This window comes from Balaenoptera musculus, chromosome X (genome assembly GCF_009873245.2).
Source record: "Balaenoptera musculus isolate JJ_BM4_2016_0621 chromosome X, mBalMus1.pri.v3, whole genome shotgun sequence".
NCBI lineage: Eukaryota > Metazoa > Chordata > Mammalia > Artiodactyla > Balaenopteridae > Balaenoptera > Balaenoptera musculus.
The window spans coordinates 42,061,485-42,075,789 of record NC_045806.1 but is presented as its reverse complement, the minus strand read 5'-3'; the positions used below and the strand labels follow the sequence as shown (position 1 = coordinate 42,075,789).

Sequence of the window (14,305 nt, the reverse complement as noted above, 5' to 3'; positions counted from 1 at the left end):
AAACAAGGACATATACTTGAAACACCATCTCGTTGTGATCTGCTTTATACCCTGGCACATATAGGTGCTCTATAAATATTTGCAGAAAAACCTTCCCCCAGCACACACAAACTTCTCTCTTTGAATGTAGTAGGCAGGCTTTGGGCTCAAAACTTTGAAGAGCAGGGAGGATCCAGCTAGAATTGTGTCATATTTCTGTATCGCCACTGTATTTATTTCTCTGGGTTTTGTTTATGGCCAGTGATCATGGTTTGTCCATTTAAACAGCAATGGATTTAGTTTGCTTTTCAGTGCATTATAAAATTTAAGTATAAAGCAAGCTTATTTTAGGTTAGGATGTTATGTAGACGACGGTGCAAGTGGTGCACTGTGGGGAGTGTTAGTCAAATGGCTGAGGTTGGAGGACCGCGTTCCTGGGCGCCCCCTGGCTCCCAGCCTCTCATGTCCCCAACCCCCACCTACACAAGGTCTTCAATCCCCACACCTTGGTTTGTTCAGTCAATAATTTGTTTTATTGATGCCCATCCCAGGCTGGGTAGGGCTGAGGGATATACAAGAGGAGAATCAGATTCAGTCCATGCCTGAAGGTCAGTCTGGGGTGGGGAGCACGGACACACAGACGGACATACAAACGGACACACAGATGTGGCATCTGGTGGCAGGGCACAGTCTCACGTAGGGACACTCTACACATAGGTAGTCAGGGAAGGCTTCTTAGAGAAGACCTCACAGGGGAAGCAAGGGGCGAGGCAGCCATCAGAGCCTTCGCCTTTTGTACATTTATGGGCAGGTAACTTTTGAGACCATTGGACCCAAGGTGAGCACAAAGGGCCAGGGCTGGGAGGCAGCAGAGGCTCCCCTCGCCTCACCACACCCTCGTGGGTAAGCCATCCCCACCCCCATTCTTGGCCTGTGCTTTGCCTTCGGCCACATGGGCCCGTTCCTGGGATCCACCTCCATAGTTTCCAAGGCTTCCCTGAGACAATCCACGTGGACCAGGTGCTCTGCCCAGTGCCTGGCACCTCATCAATGCACATTTTGTCCTAAGTGCTATCTACAGCCTAGCCAGGTCTCAGTTCCAGCTCTGGGTACTCCCAGCAGTCGTTGCACCCCAGGTTAGAGCTCCCAGCACCCTTTGAGCTCCTGAGAGCCCTGGGCACCTTCTATGTACTCCCAAAGGCAGAGCTCAGTCCCAGCCCACCTTAAGGGCTGGGAAAGTCTGGACTGCCTTTCACTGGCCAGCAGGCCATGGGCATCCACTGTCCTTCCAGTGGCATGTGGGTGTCCACGTCTCAGACGCATAGCCCTTAAAGAGAGACCCTACGGCTCTTAGGCCGACACTAGGAGCATGCAAGCATGAGCAGGAACCAGCTTCAGACCCCAGCCTTGGAGACCCCCTTTCTTTCACTAGCACGTTTCTGTGGTAGGGGAGACGAGTGGGCTGGGAACCCTGGGCTCTGGTATCAGCCTGTCCTGGGGCTGCTTCCCCACACCCTTGGGGCAGTGGGGAGAGGGCCTGCAGCAGACCCTTCAAGCTCCAGGCAGAAGCAGGTGCAAAAACAAACGTCTTTCTATTCTGGGTCTGCACTGGGGCTCAGCCCTTGGACCTCCTTGCTAGGCAATGAATCCCAACTGCAGAAAGTCCTGGTGCTGAAAAATCAATTCCGAAGGTGGGCAGGGGTAAGTGCAACCCACGGATGGGGCTGGGACAGGGAGAGGGGACTCCTGGAGTCTGTCCTCCCCATGGCCCCGCAGCCCCGAGCATGGGGCAGGTGGGGGCAGGCGGAGGCAGGCAGGAGGCCCTGGCAGTCGTTCCTCGACAGGAGGGCAGCAGTGGGTGGGTGGGGTAGGCATATTTAGGCCCCCATGGTCAGTCTGGCCTCAGACTTCAAAGGGCTAGAAGAGGTATTTGCGGCAGGATTCAGTCCCACACTTGCATTCAATACGGACCCGCTTCTTGGGGGAGCCGGGGAGCCCGGCCAGGCCAAAGTTGGAGTCCATGCGGGTGCTCTCCATGTCCACGGGGTCCACTGTGGAGTCATAGCCGGGGGTGGGGGGGTACTTGTTAGATAGAAGGCCTAGATGAAGTTGTCCCACTGCCCTTTTTACCATGGGACCCAGGGATCTTAGGGGCTGGGAGCAGGTCTGAGATCTGGGTCAGGAATGGGTCATGGGTTGGTGGTTTCAGGCAAGGGCCAGGGCTTAGCACTAGAGGGGTGTTCAGGTATTAGGAAGATGGCCAGGGATTGGGGGTTCTTGGGGGGTGGTCAGGGAGTTGTCAGGGGCAACCAAGAGGGTTGTGTCAGGCAGGGGTCAGGAATGGAGGGTCACCTGGGCATCCAGAGGGGCATCTGAACTCTCCTGCCAAAGATCCCCCCTCGAGTGTCTCAGAGGTGGCTAGTTGGTCAAGAAGGGGACTGGTTGGAGGCCACAAGGGTGTCCAGAGGCTTAGAATGAGGAAGGCCAAAGGGGGTTAGGAGCGGGGAGGGTTGGGAGACTGGGGAAATTCAGACAAGATTGGAGTCAGGAGGAGTGTCATAACTCTTGAGCCAAATATCCTCCCCCAGGAGCCCTGGGAGAAGGTGGTATGAGGGTCTCAGAATTGGGGTCCAGTGGCTGGGAATGAAGGGACCCCCAAAGGGTAGGCAGGGGTCCAGGAGTCCAGATATGAGACTGGGAGTAAGAGCATCTTAAAGCTCCTTGGGGAGGGGTCCTTGTGCCCCACGTCATCGTGTGTCCCTGCCCGCGGTCCCCTGCCACCCCCACCTTGCATGTTGTAATCGAAGGTAAGCTCCTCGCCTGCCCGGATGGTTCTTGTGGCAAAGAAAGCGATGCGGGGCAGCCGCTCATCAAGGTTGTCTATGAAGACGTTGTACACCTGGAGGTTGGGGTCACACTGGGCAAAAAAGAACAGTGGGAGGGTGAGGAGGGGCCCCAGCCTGCTCCTCCCGACCCCCTGCCCGCCTGCGGGGTACCCACACTGTGGTTGACAAAATGGGAGATGTTGCCGTAATAGGCGGCGTCCACGGTGTACACATCCTCCACGTAGTCCAGGTCGAAGAGGTAGGTGGCGCCCTGGCGGTCGTAGATCTGGCCCCGCCGCTCTGCCTCCTCTGAGGTAATGATCTGAGGAGAAGGCCACGGGGGAGGGGAGGTTGGCCAAGAAGGTTCAGGAAAGCCAGCACAGCTCCCGACCCCCTAGCGTGGCCCCCCTGGAGGAGAACAAGGGAGTAAGGAGGCACCCGCACCCTGCGGCTGGCTCAGCGGGGCTGGACGGCATGGACACATGCAAGGCAGTGCCACACAGGGTGTGTCAGCCCTTCTCAGGCCTCTGGAGGGCACAGGGAGTCTCAACGGGAGGCGGAGGGTGGCCACAAGGTCCAGGAGTGACAGACAGAGGTCCCCATAGTGAGAGACCCATAGTAGGACATAGTGAGGGGACCCAGATCAAGGGCGAGGAAGAAAAAGACCCAGTGCTCAACAGAGAGGGGTGGGGAGAGTGGGGGTGCGAGAGGCTGACTGATCCAGGGCGAGAGAGCCTGAGGCACTGCAGGACCCAGCACTAGAGAACTGAGCCAGTGCAGGGTGGTGCAGACAGCAAAAGGAACACGGAGTGTAAGCTGAAGAGAGAGGCCTGGGAAAAGGGAGACTGAATGAATGAGAAAGGGACTCAGAAGAGAGAGCTAGAGGCAGAGAGTTAGAAACACAGACAGAATCTTAATGCAAAAGATCCAGGTCCAGAAAAAAGGCCCAAGACCCCAAGGAGTCTGAGATCACAAAAAAGAGACCAAGGCCAAAAACTCAGAGATGGAAGAGGAAAGAAAGGGGACCAGAGCACAGAGCAGAACACCTCGCTCAGCCCTGACACCGCGCACTGCCAACCACTGGTATTTAAGACAGCAGTAGGCATCTCCTCCTCCCCAGATGGGTTCCCATCTGTCCTAGTAACTGGACCATTATCCTAGCCCAGCCTGTCCTTGCCTCCCAAGTGCTGGTGATGGATTCCTCACCCCAGCCCCTGCCACACCCCATCCCTCCTCTCCATCCCTCATGTCCCCTCTTCTGGGCCCATGCCTCTGGGAGAGTTCCCACGGTAGCCAAGATTGCCCCCTCCTCAGCCTGGGTGCCCCTAGAACAGGGCCGGCCTCGTTCTCCACTCCCGGGTTTCTGCCCGGCCCTCAGACACAAGTGCCAGCACAGTACACAGCAGACATGCAGCAGATGCCCGTTATTTGTATCCTGCTTTGTAGCTCGGAGACCTGACCTCTGTCCAGCAGTGGTCCTATAGGCAACTCAGGCACTCTCTTCTCGCCACACCCCTTACTCCTTCTCCCTTCATCAGAGACCCACTGCCCACCACCACCCTCCTGCCACACTGGGCGTAAGCCCGAGACCCACCCGGGCCTCCTTCCTTGCTCATCCTCATGCCAGCCAGTGACCTTGCTCTTCCTACTTCCGGTCTTGACCAGCCTCCGTTTTCTCTAGCCTCCTCCCTGCCTCCTCCACCATCACCTCCAGCCTCTGCTCCGTGCTGAATGCCGATCAAAAACCCCCTTAGAAGGCCAAGGCCTATCCCTCAGGCCACACTGCTCACTGCCCCATACTCCAGCTCCGTTCCTTGAGGAACCTGGCTCCCCCATACCCCCAATTTTTGTTTGTTTGTTTTTTCACTCATTCATTCAGTGGATTTTCATGAGGCCTACCCTGTGCCTGGTCCCAGTACTCAGGGGTTACAGTTGGGTGGGGGAGACACAGGAACCAGGCTTGGTCCTGGCCCTCAGGGGTCAATTTGGTGGGGAAGTCACAGAGACCAGGCCCAGTCTGGCCCTTGTGGGTCACAATCTGGTAATATAGATGGACTCAGACACCCACAGTGCTTAGAGTTTGAGGGGCAGTGGAAAAGAGATACACCATCTAAAGCAAACTGCAGATCACACAAGGGCTTTGACCAGATTGAAAAGTGGGGACTCTCCTGAGGGACAAAACAGGAGCCACAGAAGCATTTTGAGGAAGAGTACGTCAAGGTCAGTCTCCCTCCACCTCCCAGAGAACACATACTCTTCCTTGTGACATCAGCTCCAAAAGATGTCACTTCTCTGTGCAGCCTTCCTGAAGCTCCCAATCCCCACCCACCGCTGCCTTCAGAAGCCTGGGATCAAAGGACAGCCTCTCCTGGGCTCATGAGCATACTGAGTGGTGTCTGGGCCAGCTTTTCCCTTTGGGCCCCTCCCCAACCAGAGGGAATGCCCACCTCCTCCCCAGTCTCCATCTTCCTGCCTGTTCTGCCCCTACCTGCTCCCCCAGTCTCCCCAGGAGTGAGTCACACTGCAAACCCTGCAGGGCACAAACGGTTCCTTCTCTCTGTCTTCTTTTCAGTCCCACTCTGTAAGGGGTAGTCCACCCTGAAAACTTGAGAACAAATCAGTCCATGTCCCTGCTCCCCAGCAGTTCTCCGGAGTGACTGGGGAAGACAGATGGGCTAGAAGCTGGCAGCTGGGAAAGGGTTTTGATGGGAATGGGAACCAGAAGACTCGGAGTCCAGTTGCTGCTCTGCCCCACCCCGGATATGGGATCCTGAATGTTCTCTCCCTGCCCCTGTTTCCTCAGCCAAACCCCCCTCCCAAATCCAAAACACACTCCACCAGGTTTGGCAGCATACCAATTTTAGACATTTGGGCCTTTTTTACCCACTTTACTAGCTTGGTGACTCTGAGCACTTTACTATACCTCTCTGGGCCTCAGTTTTCTCATCTGTCGAATGGAGATGACAATGACAATCATCCCAACCTGATAGGGGCTGTTGTCAAAATCCAACAAGATCAGAGATGTGAGAGGGGTTTCTGTTTGTTTTTTTGTTAGGAGTGGTTATGAGTACTGTAGCTTGTCAAAATCTAACAGGCTCCCTGATTTTGTGCACCCTTTCCCAAGAAAGGAAAAACTGCTCCTAATTAAATGATGATATGCCATCATTTAATTAAACTAGAGCGAGACTCACTTTCATTTCAGAGTTGTTAAAATATGAAGAAAGTGCATGTTTCAGAATTGATGAAACAGGCTGTGTTCTCTGCTGGGTGAGGGTGGGGATGTTCTGACAGAACGTGGAAGGGCAGCTCACGTGGAGGGACTGTCAGTGCAGAGGTGGAGAGTGAATGGGGGTCCAGATTGGAGGAGGACAGTGTGGTGAACGGGTCGGGGATATGCCCTTGATTACATAACACCCAGTAGGACAGCACCGCAGGGTCCCCAGAAACCGCCACGTTTACAGCGTGGAGGAGTAAGGACACTAAGGAAGAATGGTGGGAAAGTATTGGGCCCAGGGGACCTTGGGGTGCCAGTGAGCTGAAGACTCTTCCTCCTCCTCGCCTGTCAGGATTCTCCTGTGCTGTTGACAGCTCCTCCAAAGACTGTCAGTGCAGTGAAGCTAGGGATACCCCCTGCTCTGGACTTCCTCTAGGACTGCTGACTCCTGTGGGTGTGGCCACCTCATCCCCTGCACTGCTAACATAGCTCTGGGGTGTGACATCTCTTCCACACTGTCACTGTCCCTCTAAGGTCTGGACATCTCCACCAGAGTGTCAGGGCACTGAGGGTGTGGACACTTCCTCCAGGCTGTCAGAGTCTCTTAGGTGTAGACCTGAGCTCCTTCAGACTGTCACTATCCCTCTGGAGTGAGGACACTTCATTTTCCTGAGTGTCAGGGCAGTGTGGGTGTGGACACTTCCTAAGTCAGACCGCCAGGGTCCTTTGGAGAGGCTGCTCTCTTCCTCAGGTCACTCTGGGACGTGGACACCTCTTCCTACAGATTGTCAGGACCCCCCTTCTCTAGACTGTCAGGAACCCTCTGGGCTGTGGCCACCTCCTCCTTCCTCTAGACTGTCAGGTCCTTCAACATGTGGACGTTTCCTCCACCCGACCACCGGGCTTATCTGGGGTGTGGACATCTCCTTGTCCAGACTGTCAGGGTCCTCTGCAGTGTGGACTGCTCTGCTTCTAGACGGCCTCTGCCCCGCCCCCAGCCCCAGGGGCTATGACCCTCTCTACTTTATAGTTCCTCAGAGCAGGAGCCTCTCCTCTTCATCAGTGTTATCACTACAGTGTGCACATCCTCAGGTGTGTGTCCCTTAGGCCAATTCTGTCACTTCCCAGCCATGTCACACCCCTAAGAGACCCACAGAAATACGGAGGTGTTTGGGGTTGTCATCGTGACAAGGCACACTCATGGATTTAAATGGTCAAGGTCCAGGGATGTTAAATGTTCCCCAATGCATGAGATGGTCCTACGTAACAAAGAACTGCCCCACTCCAAATGCCCACCACGTCCCACCTTAGAAGATGACACTTGCTGTTGCAGATACTTGCTAGTTATTCACCCAAATCCCTTTTTGTTTTCCACTTGGGCATATGGCTGAATCACACTTGACAGCTGCTTTGCACTGAGGTAAGGCCAGTGACTCGGTTCCAGCCAGTACGTGCGGGCAGACATGATGTGCACCGCGTCTGGGCCTGGCCCCTTAGAAATCTCGCCTTCTGCACCCCCCCAGCCCACTTGCCAGGCAATGCTGAGGATCAGAGGCAACTCTAAGGCATGGCAAAGGCACAAGAGGGAAAGAACCTAGGTGGCCACGCCGTCGTGTGGAAGGATACGACCTAAATGCCCACACTGGAGGAGCAAACGGACTTATAGCGTGCAAAGCCATTAAGATGTGGGGCTTGTCTGGTCCAGCGGCTAGCCTGCTGGACACAGCCCGCCTTTCCCCAGTGTCCTGCGCGGCTAAAGGAGGAGGTAGCCAACCTCCCCAAGGCATGTCTACATCCTACTCCAGACTGTGTTCCTTTTGTGCAGATTAGTAAAAGGTGCTCCTTCCGGGTAGATACTGCTTGGTGATAAGCTGGACCCTCGTGAAATGAGAAGAGGAAGTGCCTTTTCAGGTGACGCAATCCTGTGCAGACCACACGGCCTGTTAAAAGGAACGCTGCCTGGATTTCAGTTCCCGCTTTCCTCTTTGCTATACCCTTATGAAGTCAACCCAGTCTGGAGGTATTTCAACGTGCCTTTACCAGCTTGGAATACTCGCCCCTGCCAGGATGTCCCCCTCACACTCAGGTTCACCCCCTCAACACTTTTCCCACAGGGAAAGCAGGGAAGCTGCAGGCACACAGTGGGGAGAGCTGGGCGCGCACGGTGGGAACACACGTGGGGAGAGCTGCGCACACCCGCCCAGCCCCGTCTCCCTACCTCTCCCACGTACTCCATGACGAAGCTGTTCTTGCGGATCTTCTCCAGCGTGCGGACACCCCAGCCGCGTCCATCATCTGTGCGGAAGATGCAGAGGTCATAGCGGATGCCCTTCTGTACCACGCGGTTGGGGCAGTCATAGCCACAGCGGCAGCGGGAGTTGCACTCGTAGATGGGCAGCCCGGCTCGCAGGCGCACCTGGCCCTGGTCATTGTAGGCAAACTTGTGCAGCGACGCCCCAGGGCAACAGCCTCCAGCAGGTGCCCACAAACAGTCTTGGCACTCGCAGCCCACGGCCACCTGGTTGAGGGTGATGCCCTCACCGACACGGTACTCGTTGATGTACACGAAGGCCCGCGGGGGGCCGTCCAGGTCCACCTCGTTCTCCACGGTGATGCGTCCCAGGTGGCTGCGCTTGGCGTTGAGCTCCTGCTCCCAGCGCCGGAGCGCCCGCCTCTGCTTGGCCTTCTGCACCAGGTAGTTGGCCAGGCTTGGGTCCAGGTGCCGGGGTGGCTTTGACCGGTGGTGCCGCCGGAGCAGCTCCCTTTCCAAGTCCTTGTGAAACTGCTTGAGAATGCGCACACACTTGAGATTCTGCCGTGGCTCCCAGGTGCTCTCTGAGTCTGGGTACCCACGCCATTTTACCAGGTAATACTCCTGTTCCTGGGGGTGGGGTGGGGAGGGATGGGGTCACTGTAAGTGACAGATGAGACCCTTGGGCCAGCCCTCGTGAGACTTCCATCCCAACGCCTGTGGACAACACCCAAACTGTTCCCCCCGTTTCCTGGAATGACTCTGTGCAGTGGTTAAAAAGCATGGGCTCTAGAGTGAGGCCCACTGGGTTCAAATCCCTTGCTCCCGCTTACTATCTGTCTAAATCCCAACTTTTAATTTAATCTCCCAAACATATTCCCTCCTGCTAGCTGTTCAACCCAGCTCTCGAAGTCATTCTTGACTCCTTTTTCTCACACTCCCCACATCCACTCTCAGGAAATCCTGTCAGCCCCGCCTTCAAGCTACATCCAGAATCCTACACTTCAAACCTCTGTCACTGTCACCACCGTCATTGCTCACCTGGAGTGCAGCAGCAGCCTCACCTGTCCCCCTGCTTCCACCCTTGCCCCTACAGTCTGTTCTCCACACAGCAGCCAGAGGGATCTTTTCTTGCTGAGCGGCAGCTATAGGACAGAGTTTAACTACACAGATTCTACAACTAGACAAATCCTGAATCTGCTGATCCCTAGCAGTGTAAACTTAGGCAGTTATTTAACCTCGCTGGGCCTGTTTCTTCATCTGTAAATAAGAAAAAAAAAGCTGACATTTTTCTAGCATTCATTATGTAGCAGGTACTGTTCTAAGCAACTTACATGTATTATTATTATTTTTTTAAAAAAATATTTATTTATTTATTTATTTATTTTTGGCTGTGTTGGGTCTTCGTTTCCGTGCGAGGGCTTTCTCTAGTTGCGGCAAGCGGGGGCTACTCTTCGTCGCGGTGCACGGGCTTCTCACTATCGCGGCCTCTCTTGTTGCGGAGAACAGGCTCCAGACGCGCAGGCTCAGTAATTGTAGCTCACGGGCCTAGTTGCTCCGTGGCATGTGGGATCTTCCCGGACCAGGGCTTGAACCCGTGTCCCCTGCATTGGCAGGCAGATTCTCAACCACTGTGCCACCAGGGAAGCCCCTTACATGTATTATTAACTAATCTAACCCTCACAACTCTATATGAGGTAGATACTACTAATTATACCCATTTTATAGATGAGGAAAATTAAGTACAGAGAATTTGGGTAAGTATCTCGGGGTTACAGAGCCAGAATCTGAACCCAAGCATGCTGGCTCCAGGCTGCTCTCTTAACTATCCTGCCATTACCTCCTCTGGCAACAACAACAGTTCCCATTTTACAATGTTGTTGGCGGGATTAAATGAGTTTCTGAAAGGAAGTGCCTGGCATGAAAGTGCTCAAAACCATTAGCTGTCATTATCTCCACTCCTGGGCTCAACATCTCAATCTTTGCAATTGGTTTGTATTCCTAGGGAGGTGGGAGGAGAGATTTATCTGGGGATTCATTCTGGCTCCTGCCCCTCTCAGAAAGCCACTTAGTTTTCCCACCTGTAAAATGGAGATGATAAGAGGGCCTACTAATCCTATTTTTTTAAGATCAGAGAAAATTGCTTTTGGAAACAGATGTGGGTAATTGGGGGTAAGGGGGCAGGAAGCCAGCTTCCTTGAGTCACCCCTGCCCCGGCCATGGTCACCCCAGACTCACGCGGATCTTTTTGTAATCGCACAGGTACTCGACTTCAAAGTCATAGAGATTCCTCTTGGAGATGCCAAGGGCAGGGCAGGAGAGTTTGGCCAGGCGGCACAGGTCCTGTAGCTGATTCCAAGAAGACTTGCAACACACACTGCAGCCTAGAACAAAGGGGGCCAGAAGGAACTATTGCTGTGCATCCTGGCAAGGCCAGGGGTCAAAGAGGACCCCAAATCCTCCCTGGGACTTCCAAAGGACTACCTCAGAGTCAGTGAAATTTAATCCACAGGCCTTCCCAATGCTAAGACCCCTCTACAACAAAAACGTGCCACTCCCATCTACCCCAATGCTCACTGTCCAAGGCTTTCCCTGGGGCAGAAGACTTCCAAGTGGGATCTGCTGCATGGATTGTCCTAAAGGAATCTATTCCCAGAGCTTCCAGCTCCCTCTATACCATTCCTTAAACTGCCTGCAAACCTGCCTGAAGTTCAGGACCTAATCATCCTTCTCCCCACTTTGCAAAAGAAAGAGAACAACCCCCTCCATCTCAGTAGGGTGCATTTCCCCAAGGGGTGTGGGTAGGGATGGGATTAAAACCTCCAGGGCACCAAACAAAGGCGTAACTAGAAAGACTGGTCCATAATCCTTTATCTGAAGCTCCTGGGGCCAGATGTTTTGGAATCCAAATTTCTTTTTTGGATTTTACAAGTGCAGTTCTAGGTATATCCCATACATTCCCTAACACACCCCTACTGTGGTCAGGGACATCAAGCCATAATCAAATACATTAATAGTTCTGTAGCAAAAGTCTGAATTTTCACAAAAATAGGAGAAATAAAGCTGCAAGATAGTGGCAGTGAACAGTCCCTCCATATAGCCTAGTTTTACCACTGAATGATACCAAATTTAAGTTTTCAGGGCTTTTTGGATTTCAGAATTATGAATAAGAGATTGTGGAGTGGTATTAGATTACAGGAAGCTTCCCCAAATGATTAGTGTAGGTGCTTTAAACCCACAAGGTATATTTTTTCACGCTGCATTTTGATTTTCTCTGTCTCATCCACATTTCTGTGAAGGGTAAAGCTGGCCCAAAGTGGTGTGCTCTGAATTCAAGAACAGACAGAACAATATAGGTTAGTTACAGTAATTATTTTAAATATACCTGGAATGTTTTGGGGGGCTACCAAAAGTTTTCAGGACACACATTTTTTTATTTAAAAAGGCTTCTTTTGGTTCAAGGCATATTCTTAACTACTGTGCTTTAGAAGCCATTTTATCAAATCATTTCACAAAACCCTTATTCCAAATATAGTCAGTCAGTCCTCATCCTGTTTCATCTTTTAAAAATGTTTAATATTTTCTACCTTCCATTACAAAAACCAAACATTTAAATTCATGATGAAATACTCTAGATGTCAACCTACAAATGTACAAGAGTTTTGCAAAATTATTACGTGTGCATTTCCCCCCCTCCACTTAGGCAGGCCTAGTGGAGACTCGGCCTGTACCCACGCCTTCCTTTCCCTGTGATGCCTCTCCCTTTCAAACCCTTAACTTGCTTTTGAAGCCCCGCTAACGTGGTCCCAACTCACATCAGCTGCTGTCTCCGCACTGACCACAGATGGACTCTCCTACCCTCAGAGCTCCCCCTCACACTTGTGGAACCCATCCTCCCCGCAGCTTCCCTCACCCAGAGGGGCCCACCTTCCCCAACACACTGAGTCACCCCTCCTTCCCCGCGCATGGGGGGGAGTCCAGCTCTCCCATTAGGGAAGCCCCCTTCCCCTCTTCCTGGGCGAGCCCTCTCTGCCGCAAACCCCTCCCCCACCACGCTGCGAGGAAATACCCTCCCCCAGAAGAGTCCCCGTCCCCTAACTCCGAAAAGGAGGTCCGTCCCCTTCCCTCCCCTCCCCTTCCGGCGTCTCGCGTGGACACCAAGAGGGTAACGGTCACCGGCGGCCAATTTTCCCGCGCGCGGGCGCGGCCTCCCAAACCCCCGCGCGTGCGCGCGCCGTCCGGTCGCGACCTGCGGCGCGCGCGCCCCTCCCGTGTCCCCACTTAGCCCCGTGCCCGCCGCGTTCCGAGGCACGCGCCCCCTCCCCTCAGCCCCGCCCAGCCCCGCGCGCCAGGCCCGCGCGCCTCGAGCTCCAGCCTTTCGGCGCCGAGCTTCCGGCTCCCGACCCCGTGGCCTCGGACGCCGGGGCCCCGAGCCAGCGACGCCACCCCTCCAGCCCACCCGGCCCGGCCAGCAGGCCCGCGTCGCTGCCGCCACTGCTTCACCTTTTAAATTTTCCGCCATCTTTCCCCACGGCTAACGACATTCGGGCCTAACCGGCCTCGCGAGAAGAGAGCTCGCGCGGGCGTGGCCGAGAACGCGCAGCCTATTGGCCGCGCCGCGCCTCGAGCAACGCCCGCGCGGACCAACCGGCTAGCCGTGACCGGACCCCTCCCCGCCACCCGTCTCGGTCCCGAAGGCGGGTGCTCGCCGGCGCTTTCCCAGAGTGCGTCTGGGCGGCGGCGGCGGCAGCTGAGGTTGCTGGAGGCCCTGCCCGTAAGCCGGTCTGTCTGTCACGCTGTCAGCCAATCACGTTGTCAGCCAGCTGCACGGGGGGATTCTCCGTCCTGTCAGACCCCCAATTACCGCCGTCAGTCCGTCACCACATTTTAACCCCAAGCAGGCCGTGACTCCCCAGGTGGATTACCTCCACATACAGCTTGCTCAGGCAGTCACCCGACTCAAATCAGACAATCACCACGACCACTGTCTCATCAGACCTCCGGCCCCCATTCACGCTGCCAGTCTGTCAATAGCAGCATCCATTCGTGCCCTCGGGCCAGCTGCGAGGCCCTCAAGGCAGACACACGGCGCTGACAACAGCTACGCTGCTCGCTGCTCGTCAGGCAGCCTGTCATTCCCTTAGACTGTCCCTTCATCGCACCTACAGTCGGTCCAGCAACCGGGCTCTCTATCTACCCTGGCTCTGGGAGTAGCTTCGAATCCCCTGGGGAGAATCATCTCACCACCGCCCAGGAAGCCACAGCAACCAGCCAGGCCCTCGGGCTGGCTGTGATTATCTCAGGACAGGCTGTCATTGTCAGCATCTAATGTAGCCCTGGCAGTCACGCTCTCCACTGTCAGTTGGTCACTCTGTAATTCCCTCAGGTTCCTCCTCATTCACACCATGATCAGGCACTTTATTCCCTCAGAGCACGTAGTCACAGCAGCTAAAGCCTCCAGGCCACCTGTCAGTCGTCAGCAATCTGTCATTTCTCAGGCAAGGCATGCCCCCCATTGGTCGGTCAGTCAGCAGCCTCTGACCCCGGGGCCCTCTTGGGGCGGCTGTGATTCTATCCATGGACAGCCATGGGGTCAGGCAGCTATACTGATCTTTCAGTGGGTCAGCTGGTCTGTGCCTCGTTCAGTCTGCCCCTCATATCAGTCAGCCAGGTAGCCATTCTCAGCATCCGACTGACCACATGGTCTGTCAAGCATGCTGTGATTTGGTCAGGATAGACAGTCAATCACCAGATACAGTTGCCTATCAGGCGGCCACAGATCTGTCCATCAGTCAGCCTGAAATTCCCTCAGGGTAGATCTCCTTTACACATCGCCAGACAGTGTAACATCCAGACAGCCCCTCAGGCTGGGTGTGATTCCTAGCAAGTCAGCCATTTGCAACATCCCGCCACCGAGGCAGGCAGCAACAGCGTGGATCATCAGTCAGCCAGCCTGTAAGTCCCTCAGGAGGCTGCCCATCTTTTGCACCATCAGGTCACCAGCCCCAGCCTGTCCCAGGCAGGCTGTAAGTCAGT

The 14,305-nt window shown here is 54.7% G+C and overlaps 1 protein-coding gene across 3 annotated transcripts; it reads right to left on the bottom strand.

The window, feature by feature from the left end:
• Positions 1–499: 499 nt before the first annotated feature.
• SUV39H1 (suppressor of variegation 3-9 homolog 1) lies at positions 500–12,947 on the bottom strand. 3 transcript variants are annotated; one of them, XR_005018408.1, is made up of 7 exons: positions 12,773–12,947; positions 10,508–10,653; positions 8,237–8,899; positions 2,980–3,126; positions 2,767–2,896; positions 2,332–2,447; positions 1,964–2,030 (listed from the first exon to the last, which is right to left on the bottom strand). XR_005018408.1 is itself a non-coding variant. In XM_036840688.1 (6 exons), the coding sequence occupies exons 1-6, from the start codon at positions 12,789–12,791 to the stop codon at positions 1,897–1,899; spliced, it is 1,239 nt and encodes a 412-aa protein (XP_036696583.1). In that variant the 5' UTR covers positions 12,792–12,945; the 3' UTR covers positions 500–1,896. The 3 variants fall into 3 exon arrangements, 1 of the variants encoding a protein (XP_036696583.1); XM_036840688.1 differs by lacking the exon at positions 2,332–2,447 and having other exon boundaries at positions 500–2,030; positions 12,773–12,945; XR_005018409.1 differs by lacking the exon at positions 2,332–2,447 and having other exon boundaries at positions 1,894–2,030; positions 8,250–8,899.
• Positions 12,948–14,305: the final 1,358 nt, after the last annotated feature.